This window comes from Dasypus novemcinctus, chromosome 1 (genome assembly GCF_030445035.2).
Source record: "Dasypus novemcinctus isolate mDasNov1 chromosome 1, mDasNov1.1.hap2, whole genome shotgun sequence".
Lineage (NCBI taxonomy): Eukaryota > Metazoa > Chordata > Mammalia > Cingulata > Dasypodidae > Dasypus > Dasypus novemcinctus.
In genome coordinates, this window is record NC_080673.1 from 132261554 (window position 1) to 132286285 (window position 24732).

At 34.8% G+C, this 24732-nt stretch overlaps 2 protein-coding genes across 5 annotated transcripts in view; one reads left to right on the plus strand and one right to left on the minus strand.

Moving 5' to 3' along the window:
- The window catches only part of RASSF6 (Ras association domain family member 6), an 84257-nt gene extending 63586 nt beyond the window's left edge, over positions 1-20671 (plus strand). For all 3 annotated transcript variants that reach the window (XM_004465318.5, XM_071216037.1, XM_071216039.1), the window contains exons 5-11: positions 6337-6434; positions 8031-8215; positions 12124-12225; positions 12534-12585; positions 17345-17463; positions 17548-17645; positions 17745-20671. In XM_004465318.5, the coding sequence (XP_004465375.2) occupies positions 6337-6434; positions 8031-8215; positions 12124-12225; positions 12534-12585; positions 17345-17463; positions 17548-17645; positions 17745-17820 (730 nt within the window). In that variant the 3' untranslated portion in view covers positions 17821-20671. The remainder of the gene's footprint in view (positions 1-6336; positions 6435-8030; positions 8216-12123; positions 12226-12533; positions 12586-17344; positions 17464-17547; positions 17646-17744) is intronic.
- LOC101438473 (alpha-fetoprotein) overlaps positions 17454-24732 on the minus strand; it is an 83909-nt gene continuing 76630 nt past the window's right edge. For both annotated transcript variants that reach the window (XM_058297077.2, XM_058297059.2), the window contains one exon: positions 17454-17592. In XM_058297077.2, coding sequence (XP_058153060.1) covers positions 17568-17592 — 25 coding nt within the window. In that variant the 3' untranslated portion in view covers positions 17454-17567. The remainder of the gene's footprint in view (positions 17593-24732) is intronic.

The following is a 24732-nucleotide window of genomic DNA, read 5'->3' on the forward strand; positions in this document are numbered from 1 at the left end:
AAATGTCTTAAAAAAAGAACAAAGTTGGACAACAATTACTTCCTGACTTTAAAGCATATAAGTTAGCTACTGTGGTAAAAATACCATGGTACTGGCATAAAAATAGATTGACCAATAGAACTGAATCAAGAACTCAGAAATAGACCCTCACCTCTATAGTCAAGTGATTTTTGACAAGGTGGTTAAGCCTGCTTGGGCCAGAACAGTCTATTTAACAAATGGTGCTGGGACAACAGGATGTCCATATCCAAAGGAAAAAAAGAAGACCTCGATCTCACACCTTATACAAAAATTAACTCACAATGAATCAAGGACCTAAATATAAATGCTACAACCATAAACTCCTGAAGAAAATGTAGGGAAACATGTCCAAGGTCTTGTGGTAGGTAACAGTTTCTTAAACCTTACACCCAAAGGATGAGCAACAAAAGAAAAAACAGATAAATGGAACCTCCTCAAATTAAAACCTTTTTTCTTCAAAAGACTTTGCCAAGAAAGCAAAAAGACAGCCTACTCAATGTGAGAAAATATTTGGAAACCACATATCTGATAAAGGTTTGATATCCCTGTTATATAAAGAGGTCATACAACTCAACAATAAAAAGACAAGCAACCCAATTTAAAAAATGAGCAAAAGACTTGAATAGACATTTCTCCAAGGAGGAAATACAAAAGGCCAAAAAGTGCATGAAAAAATGTTTGACATCACTAACTAGTAAGGTACTGCAGATCAAAACTAAAATTAGTTTTCATTTCACACCTGATAAAATGGTCATTGTTTTAAAATCAAAACAGAAAACTATAGGGGCTAGAAAGGATGTGGAGAAACAGGAACTCTCTTCACTGGTGGGACTGTAGCCTCTGTGGAAGACAGTTTGGTAGTACCTCAAGAAGCTGAATATAGAACTGCAAAATGATATAGCATTTCCATTAGTAGAAATATATTCAGAACTGAAAGCAAGGACATGAACTGACATTTGCAAACCGATGTTCATAGCAGCATTATTCACAATTGCTAAAATATAGAACCAGCCCAAGTGTCCATCAACTGAAGAATGGATAAACAAATTGTGGTGTGTGATTATATATATATATATATATATATATATATATATATATATATATATATATAATGGAATACTATTCAGCCGTAAGAAGACATGAAATTTGGATGCATATGACAACGTAGATGAATCTTGACAATATTATGTTGAATGAAATAATCCAAGCACAAAAGGAAAAATATAGTATGGTTGCACTAATATGAACTAAATACCATGAGTAAACTCATGAAGGTAGCTATACTGATAACAGATAAAATAGACTTTAAAGTAAAAACATTAATGAAGGACGATGAAAGTCATAATATACTGATAATGGGGTCAATTCAACAAGAAGATGTCATAAATACATATGCATCTAACAGCAGAACCCCAAAATATGTGAAGCAAATGTTGACAGATTTGAAGGGAGAAATTGACAGTTCCATACCAATAGGAGGAGACTTTAATACACCACTTCCAATAATGAAGAGAACATCTAGACAGACTTGAATGATACTCTAAACCAACTAAGTGTAATTGACATATATAGAATACTTCACCCACCAACATAATGTGCATTCTCCTCTAGTTGAAAGCACATATCCAATAAGGGCTTAATAACCAGAATATAAAAAATTCCTACAATTCAACAGCAAACAGACAAGCAACCCAATTTTTAAAAATGGCTAAAAAGCTTGAATAGACATTTCTCCAAAGAAGATATAGAAATGGCCAAAATGCACATGGAAAGATGTTTGGCATCATTGGCCATTAGGAAAGTGGAAATCAAAACCATAATGAGATACCATTTCACACCCCCCTAGAATGGCTACTATTAAGAAAATGGAAAGTTAAAAGTATTGGACAGGATGTGGATAAATAAGAACACTTATTCATCAGTGGTGGGAATATAAGATGGTACAGCTGCTGCGGAAGACAGTTTGGCAGTTCCTCAGTAAGTATCAAATTATCATACAGCCTGGCAATATCACTTCTAGGTATATATGCAAAAGATGTGAAAGCAGGAACTTGAGCAGATATATGCACAATGATGTTCATAGCAGCACTATTCACAATTACCCATAGAAAGTAATCCAAATGTCCATCAAGCAATGAATGGATATAAACAAAAGTATATACACACTGTGTAACATTATTCAACCATAAAAGGAATAAAGTTCTTAAACACATGACAATATGGATGAATCTTGAAGACGACATGTAAGCAAAATAAGCCATATACAAAGTACAAATATTGCATGATTTCACTGATATGAAGTAATTAAATAAGGAAACTCATGGATTTAGAATCTAGAATATAGATTACCAGGGGATTGGGTGACAGTAAGGAATAGTGAGTTAATGCTTAAAATGTACAGTTTCTATTTGGGACAATGGAAAAATTTTAGTAATGGATGGTGATAATGGTAGCACAACATTATGAACATAATTAACAGCACTGAATTACATATTTGAATGTGGTTAAAAGGGGAAATTTTAGGTTAAAATTTTAGAATAATTTTTTTTAATTCCATAGAACTGCACAACACAGTGAACTTTAAGTTAAACCATGGGCTATAGTTAATAGTAGAAATTATAAAAATGTGCTTTCATCAATTGTAGCAAATGTTCTACATCAGTGCAAGATGTTAATGATAGGATGGTATATGGTAATCCTGTATTTTATGCATTATTGTTCTATAAACATATAACTTCTCTAATAATAATAATAATGATAATAATAATAAAAGAAAGATAATAATAATAAAAGAATTATTGTTCTGTAAACATATAACTTCTCTAATAATAATAATAATGATAATAATAATAAAAGAATAATAAAAGAAAAATATCCCATTCCTCACACCACACAGATTCACCCACATACACAAGATTAAGATTAGATTCTGCTTCAGTGAATTAGTCAAGAATACTTAATGGGAGGCAGCTGCACACAAAGGTAGGCAGACACAGCACAATTTGGAATAGTTTTCTCCTGTCCTCTGATTCTCTGATGAGGTGCACATCCCTTTGTTTCCTGCAATTCTAGACACCCTCACTCTTGTTGCCACTCTTAAGATGGTTCATTTAAATTCTAGACTCAAAACCAAATATTATAAAGAAACTGACTATTCTCCCACTCTATAAAATTTTTTCTGTGTTCCTTTTCCCATGCTGGGTTTCTGTGTGCAGAACTTAAACTTCTGCTCTCACAGGCTCACAGGTTTGCTATCTCCAGTGGGTGGACATGGAATAAATGACATGGAAGTTGTGTACTCAGCTGGAGGTAGGGCTACTGCCTCATATCTTTCCATTTACCATTTGAAGGAATCATCAGCCTTTTTAGTTTGTTTTAATTGTATTTGAAATGAGTTACACTGAGGAAGGGTCAGCTTAAATGGGAGTGGTAGAAGATTAAAAATAAATCTGTTTGTTTGAGCTGTGACCACCTGTGATCTTTTGTGGAAGTTATTCTATGGGCATTACTTTGATCTTTCATATCTGGTCTAAGTGTTTTCTTTTGGAAATTTTTTATTAAAAAAATAATAGAACCGTCTCATTGAGGTTGTTTGCTTGCACTATTTTTCATTTCTTTTCTTAATGTCTTTCCAAAGTGAGCTTTGGCTTGCTTTGGACAAGTCATGGCATAATGATATGAAGAGCAGAAACTGGGCAACTGTACATTTATATAAGCTCAAGCAAAGGTTCTTAACAAGTGGTCAGTGAGCTTGAATTTAAATTTTAAAAAAAGCATTAATCTTGGGGGACGTGTTAGCTCAGGTGTGATATATTTGTTAAATAGTACACAGTATAGGGTGAACTTTGTAAGGGATCTCTGGTTTTCACCTGACTATCAAAGAGGTCCGTGAAACAAAAAAGGTTAAGAACCCCTGCTCAAGAGTATTTTTTTTCTTACATTACAGGCAGGTAAATGACCACATTCGATTTGTCTGTCAAATTTCTGTCTCCTTTTTATTTTGCAACTCATTAGAAAACATCCCCATCATTTAAATTTGTAAATGATATACATACTGAAGTTTGGTCAGAGTGACTCAAATAGCCCCATGTTTGGACACATTAAACTATTTAATATTACGTAAAGTTCTAACTAGCTTTCTTTTGAAAACTCTGGATAACTGCCCTCAAGCTTAGTTATGTGCTCAGTTGTATGTGGTGACATTTCAAATTACACAATCTAGACCTGGAAATTGATGATCTTGGCTATAGATGGTATGGATGAAAGAGAGCCAAACACTGCATATATCAAGTCACATTTAACTCCCTGTATTTGTACAGGTACTACTGAGTTGTAAGGAAGTGGGGGGACAGGTGTGAAGTCAGCCAGGTTCACCAAGAATGTGTGTAGTACCTCACTGGTCTGGCATTGTTGGGGACTCTCAATTTCCCCAATATGAAAAAGCATTGGTTGCTTTACCTCTTCAGTTTCTATATTTTCCATTGCAAAGCCTCCTTCTCTGATAACTGTATCTATAACCCTACAACTTTTCGGTTATTAATCTGCTATAGACTAGGAGAGGGGGAGGGAGGGAATAATTTTGTCTGCCAAAGTGTAACTACATTCTGAGTCAAGACTTAGTTTTTCTTTTTTTTAATTGAGAAAATATATTACCTGTAATTCGTGAACCATATGATATTTGCTTTGGCTATATTCTGGATAATAGGGTTTGCTGGAAAATTAACAAATACATCAGGATTCCTAACCTACTTCATAAATTTATTGTGGGTCTCAAGTGATAAAATAGTTGTAAAAAGACTTCATAAGAAGTCAAAGGTTAAAGAAAAAGATCACCTTTATTCATGTTCACCACCACTAATAATCGTTTTTTGTTGTCACCACTGATAATTGGGTAAAGTTAATGCTACAGATTTCCTGTGGATGACTATTTGGTCATGAGAACCACAGATTGTGGATGAGACATTAGGAGGACTGTTAAGACTGATCCCATCAATTCTAATGTCTATTTACCTAAAAGGATCCAGGAATGCCTTGGTTTCCCTTAGTTCCTAGACCATCACAAAATGGATACAGAACATGGTGATTATGATAATGATGATGATGAGAATGATCATAATATTTTTCTTTAAAAAATTCAATTTTATTGATACATATTAATAAAGCATAAATCCTCCCAAAATGTATAATCAATGGTATTTGGTGTAATCACGTATTTGTGCATTCATCACTTCAAGCATTCTTAGAGCATTTTCATTATTCCAATAATAATAATAAACAAAAACCAAACAACCAAAACTCATCACCTCTCAATTTCGCTATGCTTCCCCTGCTGTATATAGCTGCTATTCCTTTTCCTTCTCTCTAGTATATTTGTATTTATATTTTGTAAAAACAGTCTTATATATGTAATATCACCCATATTCGTGTTTTACATGAAGTTTTACTATCTTTTAAAGTCCCAGATCATGAAAATTTTAACATATGTTGATCACTTGCAATGTGCTGAGAACTATTTCAAGGAGTTCATACAAGTTAGCTCCATCCTCCTAACAGTTGAATCTTACCTCATACTCTTACCACCCCCATTTTACAGATGAGGATACAGACAGGTACAGAGAAGAAAAGTAAGTTGTCTAAAGTCAGATAAATAAAACAAGGGTGAGTGTTAATCCTTCTGTAAAAATAAGCAGTTTTCCAGTTTTATTTATTCTGGATACTAAAATGCATTATAAACTGTTAATATCCTATATGGAATCATAATTTTCCAGGAAAGATGTTTCTCAAACATTTTTTTGTCTTTGTAAACTGGCATCCTTTCCAAGTAGCTAAGGGCCTTCAAGATAGGCACATCTTATTTTAGATCCACTCTACCTAGATAATACTTTAAATATTATAGGTACCCAATACCTGTTTGCAGAATGAATACTTGTGCAACTAAACTCCTTCTCAGAGTATTGTAAAATATCTTTCTAACAATGGATTACATAGTTGCACGTAAGTTTTACAAAATCTACATAACTTTATGTTTCAGTGTGGTAGGGAGGAAAAGGAGTCAAACATATATTGAGCCATTTTTGCTCTCCTGTATTATACTGTGTCATGTTGCCAAAAAACGCTCAGTAAAAATACAGGAAGTATTTAAAACACATGCTGACCACTCTGGCATAAATATAATTTAATATGAAATTGTAATTAGCTTCGAATGATAGGTTTACCTACGGAGGTCCACAAGTATTATATTATTATTTTAAACTTGAAAACCATCATAGGTCTCTATATGAATGGCATTGATGTCACTTACATATCACTTTTCAGAGGAATGACTCGCTGGGGAGAATTTGATGATCTTCATCATATTAGTGAGCTGGACAGGACCCAGATTCCAGTGCCTGAAGCAAGCAACTCCCAGGAAGGTCAGTATCAAACTCTTATTAGTGAGGGAGGCCATTTTTTTTAAGCCTATGTAAAACATGACTCCTAAGTGGTTCTCTAAAATATAACACTTTACGCACCACTACTCCATAAACTCATGTTTTATATATTTTCTGCTAGGAGCATTATATTTTACATAGATTTTTTTCATGTAATTCTCATTTGTAGATATCCAAGGAGGAGCTGATGACTGAGGTCGGGGACACATGCACAGTCCTGGGGTGGTTAATATTACAAAGCTGGGTTCAGACTGAACAATTTAGTTATTTTTTTCCCAAACCCTTCTCAATTCAGCCTCCTCCGCTTTCTCCATGATAACCAGATCCTGTACAAACATGATCTTCTGTCAGTGGTCCCTTTTCTCCACCTTATATGCTCCTGGCATCTTATCATGTACAGGCTTTTATAATTAGCCCTCTAAGTCTCAAGGGAATCTCAATATCTTGGCATCAAAGATACCATAAAACTCTATTTGTATCTTCACATATCCAAATTAGATAAGTGTCAGATAAGAATCTCATGTGTATTTGATGATGCTCTAATTGCAATAGGTAACTATTTAAAAGCCCATAGTAAAATAGAACACAAATGTCATCAGGTAGTCCTATACTTAGATAAGAAGATGCTTAGTTAATGAAATTTTCTTTAAATTGCTACCATTTTCTGGACCATAGTAGACAAGGGAGAAAACAGATGTGAAATCTTCTGCCTCATCAGCTGGGAATACATTATAGCTCAAACTAATTCCATTTAAATACCTCTGCCCACCCAACAGATACTAGGTCAGTTCAATGCCATATTATATTCGTATAATATGATTTCTATATGCTATAGAAATTGGAATGACTCATTGAACTAAATATGACTACTAGATTATGGATCACTTTCATATTACCTATCCCAGTGAAAAGTAATATGATAGTGGGCACTTATGGGGGAAAAAAGGCATTCATATCATACTTTTTGCCTGTTCTGGAAAAAATAAATGAATTATCTCTGAGATATATTACTAATAGGCACTAGTCCAAAGTATTGTTTTCCTTTTGCTTTTATAAAAGTCAAAAACAAAACCCTTCAAGGCCCTACACAGAGCATAACTGCCTTCTCAAGGATCTTCCTAGAGCTTTGTTAGGGAAAGTAAGGCCCAATGTCCATCATTTTAGAAATGGCCCAATGAACTTTAGTCAAAGTAAAATAGGGATCCAGACCTGATACTGTAACTTATAAGTACTGCGACTATACGAAAGTTACTTCAGCATACCGTACTTTAATTTAGAGTATTAGTTTTCTTACAGCTGTTGCATTCTGAAACTCCATGTGTACCCATCTCCCAAAAAATTAACATTGAAAGAGCACTCAGATTCCAACCATATGAACAATTCCTTTGATATGTAATTCACTGGAAGAATTTACTAGCATTTAATAAGTAAATACGTACCTAAGCAACAGACTATAATGCTCTTAAACAGCCAGGTAATAGAAATCTGCCTAAAGTTAAAGAAAGCATACAAATCAATTCAAGAAACAAGGAGGTGAGAAGCTAAATGATGTGGGTTTATAATCTTTATTCTCTCCAGATTATTTATTTTATAACAGCAGTACGCTGAAGCCTTGTGCACCTGAAGAGCCAGAACCCCAAATGCTCTACAGAACCATGAGTGAAGCAGCCCTGGTGAGAAAAAGGATGAAGCCTTCAATAATGGACAAAAAATATAGACAAAACCATAGGGCCTCTATTAATGGACACTTTTATAACCATGAAGTGAGTTACAATTCCATTAATTCAATTTAAAATAATATTGTGTATTGCACTAACAATGCCACTTAATTCAATTTACAATTAAAAATAGTAACAATAAAAATAGTAGGATGTCTCACATTTACTGGGTACCTCCTCTGTGCTAGGTATTTAACTATTTTAAAAGGATTTCTAAGGAATTATCTCATTAATCATTAATCATTAAAACAACCCTATGAAGTAGATGGCATTATTTTCAATGAGTTCATTGAAGTTCACAAAGACTAAGTAATTTGTCTTGGGTCAGACCACTTTTAACTAGTAATTCTGAACTTGAACCCAGGTCTGTTTTCCTAAAACCCAGGTTCTTAACCAACATAAGCGATGAACCCCATCTCGGTGGCAGGCACAGTGTCAAGCACTGGGAACATAAAGATGAGTCCATTGATGCCTCTGCAAGCAGGGATCTCAGGGACTAGGCCAAGAAATGAGCATATCAACACACAGCAGCAAATAATATTAAAATAATAGAGGTGCTAAGGTAGAGATTGATTCAAAGTGTGCTTGAACATCACCATTTCAAGAAAAGGGGAAAAACCAGCCACCAGCCTATTTATTCCAATAAATCAAACTTTTCACTTTGCCATGTTCCCTTCCAGGTCTTGTACACATTTCATTTTTTACACAAATATAGTTATAGGGTAGATAAAATTTGCATTCTGATTTTTTCAATTAATATTTGTTAAATTTCTATGAACCTTTCCATAGTATTTGTAAGGATTTCACTTTGCTGGAGGTGGGAAATAATTCATCTTACTTTTTTCCAGAAATCAAATATTTTTCATATTACGTACTTTAGTAAACATTCATTCATTATTTAACAAAATACTTAAAGAGCATTTACTCTGTGCCAGGCACCATTTTGAACCTTTTAAAAAGGTTAACTTATTTCTATATGTCCTTTTTCTGTCAGGATTTCAAACTTATTTATTCTGTTTCTGCCCTTGGGAGGGTATCAGTAATGAGCCCTTTGGAACTTTATCGGGAGAAACCTATCTCCCTTCTCAAGTTCTTGTTCAAATTAGACTTCTGGTTCAAGAATTGTCCTTCCTGGCCATGAAGTCGTTTTGACAGTCCCCACAGATATCCAACTATCAATTTTTCTGGTTTCTTCCTCTCCTCAGAAAATATGCTGCATGTCATCTTCTCACTGGGTGATTTGTATTAAAGAAGTCATATTGTTCTAAACAAACAGCTTTCAGGTAAAATTATTGTCCTGAGTTTGAAATTGGCATGACGCTGGCAGCACAGCATAGTGGTTAAGTGTTTGGACCCTGGAGTTTGGTGAAATGAATTCAAATCTTGGATGAGCAAAGATTATTAAAATTACATGATTTCTTGGCCATGGATCCTCATCTTCCTACTTTACAAGGCTGTTGAGGAGATAAAGTGCAATGAAGCGTGTTAAACATTTAGCACAGTGCCCAGCCCAAAGGAAGACTCTGATTTGTTAGCTTTGTTGTTGATTGAATGAGATCAAGTTGGCACTATACATTTTTTATACAAATGCCATTCACAGCAATTTAATACCTATCAGAAAATAAACAAAGAAAAAACACAAGAACACTTTTTGTCTACTAATGGGTATGCAATGAGTGCCACCCAGGAATTTAAGATTTTAAATTGATGTAGTCTTAAAATGTGTTTTTATACCATGAGACCCCTTGATAAAGTCATTATTGTTAGACCATGGATAACACCCGTGTTTATAGCCTTGAATTGTGATATTTGGGGATAAATTATGCTGAATATGATTTGAAGAGTAGTATGTTTCTATCCATGCAATAATAAATTATTTTATAACAGGATTCTGTTATGTGTTCTGACCAAAAAAAAAAAAAAAAACAAAAAACAAAATAAACTCTGATATAATGAAGGTGGTTCTAAAATAAAGTTCTGAAAAACATGATTCCAAATTCATTGCATGTTGGATGTGTAAAAGTCCTCTTGGACATCATCTAGTTCTCTCTTGTTTTATAAATGCTGTTGAGGCTTGGAAATATTAAATGGGTTGACAAAGCTGGAGTTAGTGTCACCTGGACCTAGGTCACCTGAGTCCTAATCTAGTGTCATTACTATAGTGCAGAAGCATCTTCATATAAGCAGCATCAAACCACAATATCTAGCATACCCTCACACTAGTGCAGAATAAACATACGGTTCTTCAGGGCTCCACAGAGCTCATAAGCACTGCTTCTAAAAGTCACAGAGTATCTTACCCATGCCTTAAAATGTCCAAACACTGAACATTCTCACGCTTAGGAACATTTATCCAGACATCTTCTGTATAGCTTCTCTGAAAACTTATTTCCATATCCTGAAGCCTGGTTCTCACATTATACCCCTTCAGATTTTATTCACACAAATTTCAGGCATAGAAACACTTTAACATAGATCTACCTATCTTCCAATATAGTACTCATCTAACATTCTATTGGATCATCTAAAACTCACCCATCTCTACTTCTTCTGAGACTAGCCCATTTCCAAAGACTCTTGGGACATCTAAATGAAATATATGGAAATAAACTTTTGCTTAATTATTATTTTTAAATTTTTAAATCCATATCTTATGCCATTCATTCTTATTTTCTGCTACCTACTAAGTAAAACTTTTTTCCCTTTTTTCATGCTTTGGCAAACATAAAGTTATATTTCGTCTAAGATGAGTGCCTTTGTTATATTAATACCACTAACTTCCTACCTTGTTAGTTTCTACTCACTATGGTTTCTCTTACTGTAAATTTGAACCTATGTCACTTGTGTCACAGAATTTAAAATTAATTTTGTCTACTTGTTATAAGGACTAAGATAGTTAATATTTATAAAGGGCTTAGAATTGTTCTTGGTTCATAGCACTATGTTAAATAAATAAATATTTGAGAATTCTGTGACATCCTCTGGAATAATATCACAACTTTGAGGGGCTGCATATTCTGCCCTGTTAGTAGGATGTACTTCCTCTATGTTCTGGATCAACCTTTCTTGGTAAAAATCACTTTTGCCTTCTGATTAATAACCTCTCAGAATTGGCTGTCCTTAACCAACATAATTAGGAAAGGATATGAGTTTAAGTACTCTGTCACCAAGTGTGGGATTCAGAAAGAGGTTTTCTCATATGGAATGTAATTGACTGTTAATAAGTATTATATTTAAAAGGACTTTATTTATTTAAAATAGGGATAATGATCATATTATGAGTGAAAAATTCATGGTTACAAGTTTTGTATGATTTTTTTAATGGTGCATTATTAGTCCTGAAGAGGGACATCCTTGGCTTATATGATTATGGAAACCTTTTGCCAGTGTTCATCTGAAAGGTTGACTCTTGATTAGAGCAACTTCTGGGAAACCTTGTCCTAGGTTGAACTTTTACTCCAAACCTTAGGTTGAGATTTTGTAGCATAAGCTGAAGCATATGAAATTGCCAACATTGGACTATTTCTGACCTACCAAAAAGAAGTCATTTCATATGGGTCAAATTAAAACAATTTAGAACAATTATTTCCAACAGAAGGAAGGCAAGGCACATGAGTTTAAAAAACCCTAATCACATTGCTTTTGATTGGTTTTTAATTCTAATAATTAATTTTGAGATTTTAAACTACACTAACAAATGGTGTGATTACCTGGTGAATTTTTATGAATATACTCAAATGATATAGTACCTAACTTTCTCTAGAAATGATATAAAGCTGCTTAAAAGACTACATAATATTCAACAACAACAAAGAAAAGGAAAAAAAAATATTTTTTAAACCAGTTAACTAGGCTGTTTTGCACCCCATGAGAAGACCAGCCCAAAGAGATTGACTATTGTTAGTGTGATGTAACTTAAAGGATTTATACTACAATCTTTTTCTCCCCCCTAGACTTCAATTTTCACACCAGCCTTTGGTTCAGAAACTAAGGTCAGAATAAACAGTAACATGAGAACTGAAGAAGTAATAAAGCAACTTCTCCAAAAATTTAAGGTAACCTTTATCACCAAACTGAGCTATAAGTATCTTGTGTATGTTTTAAACATAGACACATAAACACTCTTTGAAAAAAGACCTTATGACTGTGTAAAGTCTATTTGAATTGAAGGATTTTTTCCTATGTAGCAATCTTTAGTAACTATGCCCTGAAAAGTTATATTATTCCCAAGGAGCAGAGAAGGCTTGTGTCTGAGAGTGAAAACAGAAGTGAGGAAGCAGATACATAAATTGGGTCTAGTTGGCTTAGAGAACAGCATATTACAACAAAGAATTTATGTTTGTTCATTTTTTGCCTTTGACAGATTGAAAACAGTCCCCAGGATTTTGCTCTTTACATTATTTTTGCAACCGGAGGTAAGAAACCTTGATAGTGGTTTATGTGACTCCAATATGTTATAATTTTCTGCCAATACGGAAGGCAGAAGAGAAGTTTACCTCATTCCCCGGCCCCGGGTCAGGACAGAGAACAAGGGAGGGAGAGTAGGAAATAAAAAAGGGAGGGCTGGAGGGAAGGAGGAAAGAAGAAAGGAAGGGCATGTGTCTTTTAGAAGATTATTTGTAGTCTACAATTTCAGAGTATGGCAACCTAAGAATAGAATATTCTTAAAGGTTTTTTTTTTGTTGTTTTAAATATTCATTTTTATTTTTTTAATTATTTTTTTTTATTTTTAAAGAAACTTTAGATTATATAAATGTTACATTAAAAAAATGTAAGGGATTCCTATATGCTCCACTCCCTCCTCCTCCCACACGTTCCCACATCAACAACATCCCTCTTAGTGTGGTACATTTGTACAATTGATGAACACATATTGAAGCATTGCTACAATTTACATTATTGTTTACACTCTGTCTCGCACAATTTTGTAGGTTGTGATAAAACATCCTCAAAGGTTTTTTGATACGAAAAGGTTTGCTTTTCGGCAAGATATTGAATTATTTGAAAGGAGATTAGAACCCTTGGGAATCCTTTAGGAGTTCTTCAGGAATTGTTAGGCGCTTATGTGGCAGTTCACTTCTGTATGTCTTTCTTTTTGACTTTCCCTTTTCATTCTAGCTTTTACTGGAGTTATCATTGCATGGCATTTGTCTCTGACTTTGTTATCATTTCTTTCTCAACACTGGTCCTGACATTGTAGGATTGTGGTTTCCTTCAGTAGAGAAGCATATTCAGAACTTAGTGGAAGTGGGTAAAAGGTTAGAAACAGGACACTGGGAAGACTCTGTACATGGGGTGCTAGAATCAGGAAGTGAAAGAAAGATTAGAGAATATCCAAGGTGGTAATAAAATGAAATTTTTGAAAATTGCTAAAATGAAAAATTTTAAATATTAAATTGTAGAAAAAGCTTAGGTTATAATTTGTCAGAAAATTTTAGACAGAATTGAATCAAATAAAATTACAAATTTTGATACCAAAATAACTACAACTGTAAGAAAATAAAAGCCAAATCTTCAAACAAAAAAGTAAATCCCTTGTGAGTTTAAATCATAAATATAAGTAATATAAATATATAATATGAATTTATATATAAAATATATATCCACATATATATTTGAAAATTCTAATGAAAAATATATGTATTCAGTTTAGTTGTTAAGGTCAAGAAAACTGAAAGGTATAAAATAAAAAGTAGAGACACTGAACTGTATGAAAACTTAAAATTTTTCTGCAGAAATATATATGAACAGGTTATGAAGAATATTTTCGATAGATATCAAATAAAAGATTAATACCTACAGTATCAAAGTGTTCTTACAAAATGATAACAATTTTATTGGTAAATCCAATAAAAATAGAAAGAAGTATGGAAAAATAATTTAAAGAAAAATAAATTTAAAAAACAGTAAATATTTTTAGGAAAAGTCTTAAACTCACCAGTAGTCAGGGAAATGCAATTCAAGCCAAAATGCAGTAATCCCTCACATTTTTTCTTGTGGGCAAAATCTTTTTAAATGATTCTACCTATGGCTTTCATGAATAAGGGTAAAGAGGAATTTTCATGCAACGCTGGTGAATTATGATTTTTTTTTGGTATTTTGGAAATCTAGCAATATATCTTAAAATTTAGAGTGCACGTATGCTTTAACCAGCATTCCCACCTATTAGATATCTATGAAATGAAAATAAACCTACTAGAATGTAGAAATTAATCTGCAAGACTATTTATAATGACAAAGTTTAAAACAAATTTACTTATCACAGGAATGGCTGAATAAGTGATTATTATGCAACTTTGAAATGAAATTAGTTAGATTCATACCAGATGAACAGGAGGAATTCCATCATATATTTTAAGTGAAAAATGCAAGGTCCTAAAAGTATATGTAATATGATCCCATTTTTGTAAACAAACAATAAATCTCCACTTAGATATACGATGTACAAGATCGTTTGATTAGGGAGAAAGTTATGGAATGATAAATACTAAGTTGTTGACATTGGTTATCTGGCTGAGATGTTGGGAGGGTCAGGAAAGAGGATGAAAAGGGAAAGGAACATGATAAGGAAAAATAAATAAATAACCTACTAAAATGTGATTTTTCAAGAAAGATATGTGCAATCAAACAGCAAGTATGGTATGACTGGCTTTATGTAAAACCTGTATTTGTGTGTGCGCATAAAGGAATGGGCACTCAAATTGTAATGCTGATAATCTTGGGGTTCTGGGGTTTCAGTTGCTTTTTATTAATACTTTCTTCTTTATACTTTACTCCAGAGTTGCAATTAAAATGGCACGTATTTTTATAATTGGAAAAAAATATGGCTGTTTTCACTCTAAAAAAATGTAGTTCTTCAAAATTTCATCATGAAAATCACATTTCCTTTTATATTTTGTGCCAAATTTTCTTATACATAAAATCCTTAATGAAGAGAACCATGACTCGCACTCATTAGGGACAAGAGACAGGAAAAAGTGAAGCACAGAACACCCATTTGGGACAAGATTCTTGAAAACAGATGGGTTTTTCCCATCATATCTACTAAGCCTGTGCTTCTCAAATTTTTCTGTAGGGTTGCCTGGAGAGTTCATTTAAAATACAAATTCCTGAGACCCTCCATATTGGGGGCAGTCTAGGACATGCATTTTTAGTAATTATCCCAGGTGATCCTGAAGTGAGATCATGAAGCAAGAAACCTTACTCTGTAATATTAAGAACGGAAAAAACTGGATGCAAAAAACAAATTAAAGTAAGATGTGGAGGTCAAAAAGGTATTCTGTTGGGTTGATGAGAGAGGTTAACTTATTGGGACTAAATTACCACATACTTAAATAGGGACTTATTGTTGATGTATAAAAATGAGATCATATTATATATACTTTTAGGCATCTTACATTTTTCACTTAAATATGTAGTGTGGAAACCCCTCTATTTGACAAGTATAATTATTCCCTGACAATGGCAATGAACTCTGAATCTGTGGAACCAGGAATGGGTAATGCCACTTTAATTGTAGGGAGGCTGGGATTCTCTGTTCTGGACCTCCTCTGGAATTTTTCCCAGGGAAAGTCCACCCCAGGGGATGAAAGCAGCCCTGTCCCTTGGAACTTTCCAGAGCCCAGGAAAATGTGGTTCATGGAGAGATGATAATCTGGAAAGGACTAACTGGTCTCCCTGTGTCTCCACTTCAGTTTTTTTTTAACATAGTGGGCAATGTAAGTCAAACCATTTCATGCTTCTCCTCAAATCTTCTGTGGCTTCTCTTCTCAGAGAGGCTTTATTCTGGCCTGCAGGGCCCTGCATGACTTGGCCCATTACTTCTCCTCTTCAACGTGTTCTACCCTGCCCCTCATCTTCGCAGCAGCTACGCTGGTTTTTGGCTCCTTGAAGTCAGAAAGTACGCGCAGGCCTCGGGGTCTTTTCACTAGTGCCTCGTGTGGAACACACTTTCCCCACATAGCCTCCGGATTTGCCGTCCCTCATTTCCTTCAGGTGTTTACTTAAACATCACATCCTCAGTCAGGTCTTCCCTGGCCATTCTGTCCATAATTACAAACTTCTCCCTCCCCCTCACCCCCATAAACATATGCACACATTCACACACACACTTTCTACCTCTCTTTTCCTTGCTTTATTTTTCTCCATATCATTAACATATGACATCTCTCCCCCACCAGAATGTTAGTCCATGAAGGAAGAGATTTTAGTGGGCTTTGTACAATTATTCCCCCCAGGACAGGGAACATTGCCCTGAAATATAGGAAGCACTCACTAATTACTCGTAGAAGGAAAGAAGGAAGGAAGAGACGAGAGAAGTAAGAAAGGTGAATATAAGGGCACTGTGTTCTCTTCATGCTTTATTCTGATAAAATGAAATCACAGATGTGAAATAGCTTTGACAAAAAGCTAACCACTTTTGAGGTGGGAGTATTTATATTGTAACTTCTGGAAGTTTGAAGTTCTAGGAATATACCAAATTGGAAGGTATTTTTTTTTTGGTCTCATTTTTATGGATGAATGGATAAAGCCCACAGATGAATGACAATCAAAATACTGACCCCTGATCTCAAAAACATTCCTGGGAGTGAATGTGGCTTAAGTGGTTGAATACCTGCTTCCAACATGGGGGTCCCAGTTCTTGGTGCTTCCTGAAAACAAAAAAGCAAACAACGAGCAAACAAATGAAAAAATCAATTCAAGGGAGCCAATGTGGCTGAGCACCAGGTTCCCATGTATGAGGTCCTGGGTTTATTCCCTGGCCCTGGTACCTAAAAAAATCCTAATATATTTTTAAGGAAAAACCAACATTTGAACCCAAACAACTAGAAAGATGGAATTACATGAATTGAACTGGTAAATAATTAATAAATATTTGCTGTATGAATAAATGGATGAATGAGGAAGGAATAAGGAATTATTGAAACATTTACTTGATAAAAGGTATCGATGGGACTGGAAATATCTGAACATCCTAATCAAAGATAACGTCGAATTCTGTTGATGTACAGGAAAAGAAAGCATTCTATTTTCAGTTCATTGAAAGTTTTTAATTTCAAGTTTTGAGGTTCTATTTCTTTGAAGATGAACTAAACAAAGGAAAGAAAGGGCAAATTATCCTTCTTCTTCTCTGTTGTGAATTCTTCCATAGTTGATTCTCGTTTTCATTTGTAGAGCAGAGACGACTAAAGAAGACAGACATTCCACTACTGCAGAGGCTCCTACAGGGACCTTCCAAAAAGAATGCTCGCATTTTCCTCATGGATAAAGATGCAGAAGAAATCAGCAGTGATGTATGGACAACAGCACCTTGAATCTTTCTTTGCATCCCTCCTGACTCAGTACCTCTCACATAAATGCTCTGTTTTCTTTCCCAGGTGGCTCAGTACATTAACTTTCACTTTTCTCTCTTGGAATCCATTCTTCAAAGATTATGTGAAGAAGAGAAAAGAGAGATTCAAAGAATAACAACAAAGTAAGTCAAGAGCAAACAATCAGGGTGCTTGGTCCTTTAATAGGTTCAATGGCACAAAATGTATTCAATATTTAATACTCTTTCTCTCCTCATTTTCAGATTCAAAATGGAAAAGGCTATTATACTGAAATGTCTTCAGAGGAAACAGGTTGTAAAAACAGAGACAACAGTTTAGCATTATAGGCTGTTATTGTTAAAATGCTCCAACAAAGTTAGAAAGACATTACTATTTGATGAGCGCATAAATTCTACACAGGCATTCATACAAACATGTATGGCCTTGAATATGTAAAAACTTGAATGTCTAAAAATGGTGCCTCTCTTTGAAGTGATGTGATTAACTAGCATTCATATGTGAATGAGCTTGAATTTAGTTTCAGTAACTGAAATAAGATTGAGTACTGTGTATTCCAACTATCTTTTATAGTAAACATTCAGTGAACTTGGATTTAACTGGAATTTTCAGATTTCACACAGTTTAAACTTTTTTAGCTGGAACTCTTAAGAGAATAGAAACATCAACTGACTCTCAGAAATGACTTATAAGTAAAAAATGCCAGCTCTTGAAGTAAAAAAGAATCACATTCTTTTGTACCACCAAATCTAATGGTGACAGTGTTTCACAGTTCCTTGAAAACACCAGCATTTTCATAAAATCTAGGACTAAGTTTATAGAGTAGGTGACCTTTGGCTATCTGTAACATCAGAGCTATCTGTCCTATAGGAAGGAAAAGATTTTGAGCACTGTTAAGAAATCCAAATTCTAATTTTCTCAACCTGACCCCTTCTCTTTTTTTGTTCTATTCTACTGATGACTCTAGAATATATTCTTAAAGTGTTTTTATTTTTTTAAAGAAAGGCAGTTTGAACTATTAACTTTTTAAATTTTTTCAAACAAACACACCACCAAGGCTTAATATATTTCATCTGTTAGGACAGTACTTGGCACACAGTAACTATTTATTGCTAAATTAATATTTAATACAATGGATGAAGCAAAGCTTTGGTAACTGAAACCAGGCAGGGAATTTGGAACTGACCTTCTTGGCTTTCCTGTTACTCTATAAGACACTCTCAAAGTATTTCCTCAAACCTTTTCAAATCTGCTAAATCCATTTGAAAAAAAACACTGAGAATGAAGAGATGCCAAAATTATCATCTCTGATTTTATGGCCTCTCTTAAAAATGCTGTTTCATGTAACTTTCTTCCATTCTCTAAACTATTTCCATTTAAATTCCTCACAAGCATTGCATTAAAGTGTTTGATTACATTGCATGTGCGAAGGAATAGGATTAAATAATAAAACCAGTTGGAGAATTAATTTACAATATTAAAATATGAAACATTTTAAAGACAAAGATATTACTTCTCACTATCACCAAAACCTAAACTGAATGATAGTGCAAGTATACTAGGGCCTTTTCAGTCCTAGGAAGTCTCTCCTTACTGTCTAAAACAAAGGCTTGCATTTTTGTTCTTTCATGTATTGATTAATAAGAAAATAATCTCATTTTACTAAAGTAAGGCAAATGTGATTGATAAAATTTGGTATACTTATAAAATATTTAAAGTAGTATCAAGTACTTCCTATAAACATAAAAAGAATTCATCTTTAATCTATTAAAAGTCCAAAAGAAAATTATCAAGCCTATGTAGAGGGGAAAACGGCAGATGGCACGGAAAGAAAAATCACAGAAGAAATACAAATGACCACTAAGAATATGAAAAAACTTCCATCTTACTGGTCATTCGCTGTATTAGTCTGCATCCAGTCAGGACACTGAAACCTTGGAGCAATTCAAACAGAAGATATTTAATATAAAGAATTATTACACTACTATAGGAGAATTACTGCAAAGATGGAAAGAGGATTCTAAAGGGTACTCTCTGAAGCTGAGGGAGAAAATCCCAAAAGGAATAAAAGAAAAGCCTTGGAATGGGAGATGCAGAATTCACTGGAGAAGGTGAGATTACAGCCTACTGGAATGGAGGAGAAGTTAGCTGTGTAGCCAAGGCCAGAGCTTGGTCACAGTCGCCTTAGTTAAGCAGAAACAACCCCTTGGGTACAAGGCGCTGTGCAGGTATGCAGTAGGAGTCGAAGCTAGGCTCAGGTCAGGTGTTGGATGGCTGATCTAGCTCCTGGAGAGCAGGCTTTTTTTTTTTTTTTTTCCACTGCCCCAGCAAGAGTGGTTTTTCTTGTGCTAGTTGCCTGCAGAGAGCAGCTTTCTCCTGTCTTTATTTCCGACACCCTCTTCTCCAGATCTTGATTGGAGCAGAAGCGGCAGCATGGCCTGAAGCCCCAGTGCAGGCCTGTGCCGAGCTCATAAACCTAGGTAAACTCAAAGAATGCTCCGCGGAGCTGGCTATCTAGCTTCCCAGGGGCCAAACCTTTGTCCAGTACAGCCTCTCAACGCTGCCCCTGCCCAAGTCGCACAGAAAGATGTACTCGGTTTCCCAGCGCCCTCTACTGACAACACGTAGCATGCTGCAACGTGCAAAGGAAACCCATTTAAAAAACCCAAATCCTTTTTCAAGGAGAAAAACACAGTAAATTTGGAGCTGAAAAGCAGTAAAATGATAATTGGCATGTCAACAAAACACCAAGTAAAGAAAAATGAAATACACTTTTTGGTCTATTAAATGAGCAAAGCTTAGTTAATGGTAATATTAAATACTCAACAAATTATAATAAGATGGTCACTCGAACTCCTGGTAGAAATTCAAATGGATTTCATTTTTCCTTGAAATCCGTTAGTATTCATCTTATAAATATACTTCTAGAATATTATCATATAGAAATAATCATAAATACAAAAACATTCTACAAAGATATTCATTATTGTTATTTATTGTAACAAAAGGAATAGCCTACATGGTGAAAGAAAGAAAGAAAGAGAGAGAGAGAGAGAGAGAGAGAGAGAGAGAGAGAGAGAGAGAGAGAGAGAAGAAAGAAAGGACACTTACCACTAGAATGTTAGAATGTTATGCAGCTGTTAGAATTACATTTCCAAATAAATTTTAATTACAGGGCACTGTGATGGTTAGTTCATGTGTCAGCTTGGCTAGGTTATGGCGTCCAGTTGTTTGGTCAAGCAACCACTGGCCTAACTGTGAGGGTGTTTTGTGGTTTTAAATCATCAGAAGTTAATTGTATCTATGGCTAATTACATCTACAATCAACTTAAGGAGAATGCCTTCTGCAATTAGTTCTTCTGCAAAGAAAAGTTTCATCCAATCAGTGAGCCTTTAAAAGGAGAAGTGATGATTTCAGCAACTGGAAGGAAGAATTTTGATCTCTTCTTCAGCCAGCCAGCTTCTCCTGGGGAAATCATCATAAACCTTCATTGAATTTCCCATCTTGTGGCCTGTCCAACGGAATTTGGACATCCATCTCCACTGTCATGTGAGCCAATTCCTATAATAAATCTCATAATATTCATATAACACACACTCATATAGATCTCCTGTCAGTTCTGTTTCCCTGCAGAATCCCAACTAATTCAGGGATATTCTCCTTATGCATAAGAATAAGAATATACAAACATATTGCAAAATATTTATTATCCATGAGATATGTATTAAGTGTTTCCATGTATGTGTGTATACACATTAATATGTATATATGCACACATTAACAAACCAAAAACATGTTAAATATAGTTATGTCTGGATTGCAGAATAGTGGATGATTTATATCTTTCTTATTTTTCTAAATTTATTAAACATTTTATAAATAAAATGTTACTTTTTAAATCAGGAATTAGAAAAGTTATGATTGAAAAGTTGTCAACAAAAAGTAGCAAATACATATAAATGCAGAGTTCTACTCAATGCAAAAAGTTCAAATAAATCCCTTTTTGAGAACTCAATGTCACTTCTGTGGTAGCTTAAAAATATATCCATACAGTCTTTAATACTCCCCCTTTCAAGATGTGGCATCTAATCCCCCTCACCTTGCAAATGGACTGGACTTAGTGACTCACTTCTAACAAATAGAGTGGAAGTGACAGCATGTGACTTTGGAGAGTAGGTCTTAAAAGTCACTACAGCTTCCTCCTTGTGCTCTCTCTCTCGGATCACTAGTTCTCCAGGAAGACAACTGTCAGGTTGGGAGCAGCCTTATGGAAAGGCCTATGTGACAAGAAAGTTAGACTTTCTGCCGATAGCCAGTGAGGATTTGAGCCCTCCTGCTGGCAGCCATGTGAGTGGACCATCTTCGAAGGGCTCTTCTCATCCCAGACAAGCCTTTAGATGACTGCAGCCTGACTGACAGCTTGACTGCATCCTTGAGACAACTTGAGTCCCCCAAAAGTCAGCTAAACTGCTTCTGGATTCCTGATCCTCAGAATCTGTATAAGATAATAAATGTCTGTAGTAGGCTGCTAGATTTCAGGACAATTTGTCGCATAGCAGTAGATAACTAATACAATTTCCAAGACAAAAATATGTTCACTTCAGAGTCATTTTGTGTAATACAAGAACACAAAGTTTCATCATAAAACCATTTATCCTTGTTTTAGGTGGTCCCAATATTTCACTACCAGTTGCATATTGGCTCAAATTCAGTTCTAGATTATATGTTATATTTATTAATTGTAGAGGCTCATCACATTTATCTTTGTATACTTTGCTGTACTTATTTTGTACTTAATATTATTCTTGCATATTGAATGTGCTAAAAAATAGATTGAATAAAGGAATGAATGAATTAGTGAGTGCATGAATAAATGAATGATCAGAAATATATTTATTAAATCCCTTGTATATCTGTTTCTTTTTCCACAAGCCTGATCCACTAACTAAAGAAATATAGAATCTTCTTAACACTTTCCCTAACATGGTAGCATGTTTTATTATCTTTTATCTGTATGAAATTTTGAAATATTCAGTTAGTCAATGTTACCATAGAATTTGGTTTAAAGATGTTCAAATTGGTTTCAGTAAGTGAAAGGGAAAGAAGTCCACTTGCAAGTCAGTTGGTAAAGTAAAAAAAAAACACAAAAAACAAAAAAAACTGTAACCATTAGGTTGAGTTATCTATAGGTGAAAAGAATAGGATGCAATTAAGGGGAGCAAAAACCTTCAATGGCATCCATTTGTCTTTTAAATTAATAATAATAGCTAACCCTTATTAGATTGAACCATTTGAAATTGCCAATTTTTGCCAATATTTGACCCATAAAAAAACAGCAGTTTCCTATTGTTTAAACTATTAGCCCTTACCATATGTCAGGCAATATTTTAAATGCTTTATGTATACTAATTCATTCAATGCTCATTTACATAAGGAAATTGCTTTTTCAAGCCAATTTTATAGATGAAGACAGTAAGCCATGGAGAGGTTACATGACTTGCTAAGGTCTCTAATAGAAGAACTAATTAGGACTTGAACCCATGGCTCCAGATGGATTCCCCGATCTTAACCATCATATTCCACAGCCTCACCCCAAGCTATACTCCCTCAATCTGGCATTCTCTTCTGTAAAATGGGGACAATAGCTCATACTTCATTGGATGGTTTTGAGAGTTATCTGAGATAATACATATAAAATCTAGCCCATGCAGGGCACAGAAGAAGTCCTTGATAAATATTAGTGATTGTTATAATTAAACTACATGTCCTCACCCACTACTATAACTTTATCTTCCATTAAGTCTTATGCCCAAAACTCTTTCCTTGTTTTAAGACCAGCCAAATGGAATCATTCCCTGAAATACCTCACACTTTACCACATTTATACCAATTGACTTTTAACAAGGGTGCTGACTCCACTCAATAGAGGAGAAAGCAGTCTTTTCCACAAATAGTATTGGGAAAACCAGATAGTTACATGCAAAAAAAATAAAGGTGGACTCCTACGTCACATCATATATAAAAATTAACTCAAAATGGATTTAGGAAACAAACCATAAAATTTCTAAAAGAAAACATAGGGAAACATCTTCAGAACCTTCTGATAGGCAACAGTTTCTTAAACTTTACAACAAAAGCATGAGCAACAAAAGAAGAAATAGATAAGTGGGAATTTAAAACTAAAAACTTTTGTACATCAAAGGGGTTTATCAAGAAAGCAAAAAGACAACTTACAGAATAGCAGAAAATATTTGGAAACTATATGCCTAATAAGGGTTTTAATTTACAGAATGCATAAAGAACTCAACAAGTGTACAACAAAAAGACAAAAAAAAAAACCCTGAAAATGAGCAAAAGATTTGATGCACATTTCTCCAAAGAAAAGGTACAAATGGCCCATAAACACATGAAAATATGATCATATCATTGTCCTTTAGGCAAATGCAAATCAAAACCATAATGAGATACTACAAAAAAAAAAAAAAAAAAACAGTGTTGGAGAGCATGTGGAGAAATAGGAACACTCATTCACAGTTTGTGGGAATGTCAGATGGTACAACCAGTCCGGAAAACGGTTGGCAGTTCCTCAGAAAGTTAAGTATAAAATTACCATAAGACGCTGCTGTAGTGGTGTAAAGAAATGAGTTTATATGGCTATGAGTCTCCAAAAAGAGCTGGAAGGTTATAGAGGGGCCACTCTTATGCACACCTCAGTAGAGTCCCAGAGACAGATAAAGTAGATACAACCCCAGGTATTGGTTCTTCTGAGGGCTACAGAGACCCACAGGTTCTATGGTCATGGCAGATGGAGTTCAGTGCCATGTTGGTTGGCACTTCTTTGGAGTTTGTGTTTCTGTGTGATGGAGCTGGACTCAGATGTGCTCTTTGTCCACAAGCCTCTCCTGTTACTTTTACCAGAACTGTAGTTGGTGCTGGGGTTTAATATATACCCAGGGGATCTGAATCTCTGGACTGACCATATGATAGCCAGGCTCTGAGCCTCAACAGACTTCGGCTCCTACACTCTGGTTTATTGGACTTACCCCACTCATCTAACATGGAGTTGAAGAAGGTCAACCACCACACCATGGAGCCAAGAGTGCCTACACTCTTGCAGGATTGCATTCAGCATCCATGTGGAATCTAAGCCCCCTCTTGATAGAGATGTGGAGTGAACACAACCATTCCAAGTTCCACAGGATGGAGGAATAGAATATGTGTTAGAGTGGACT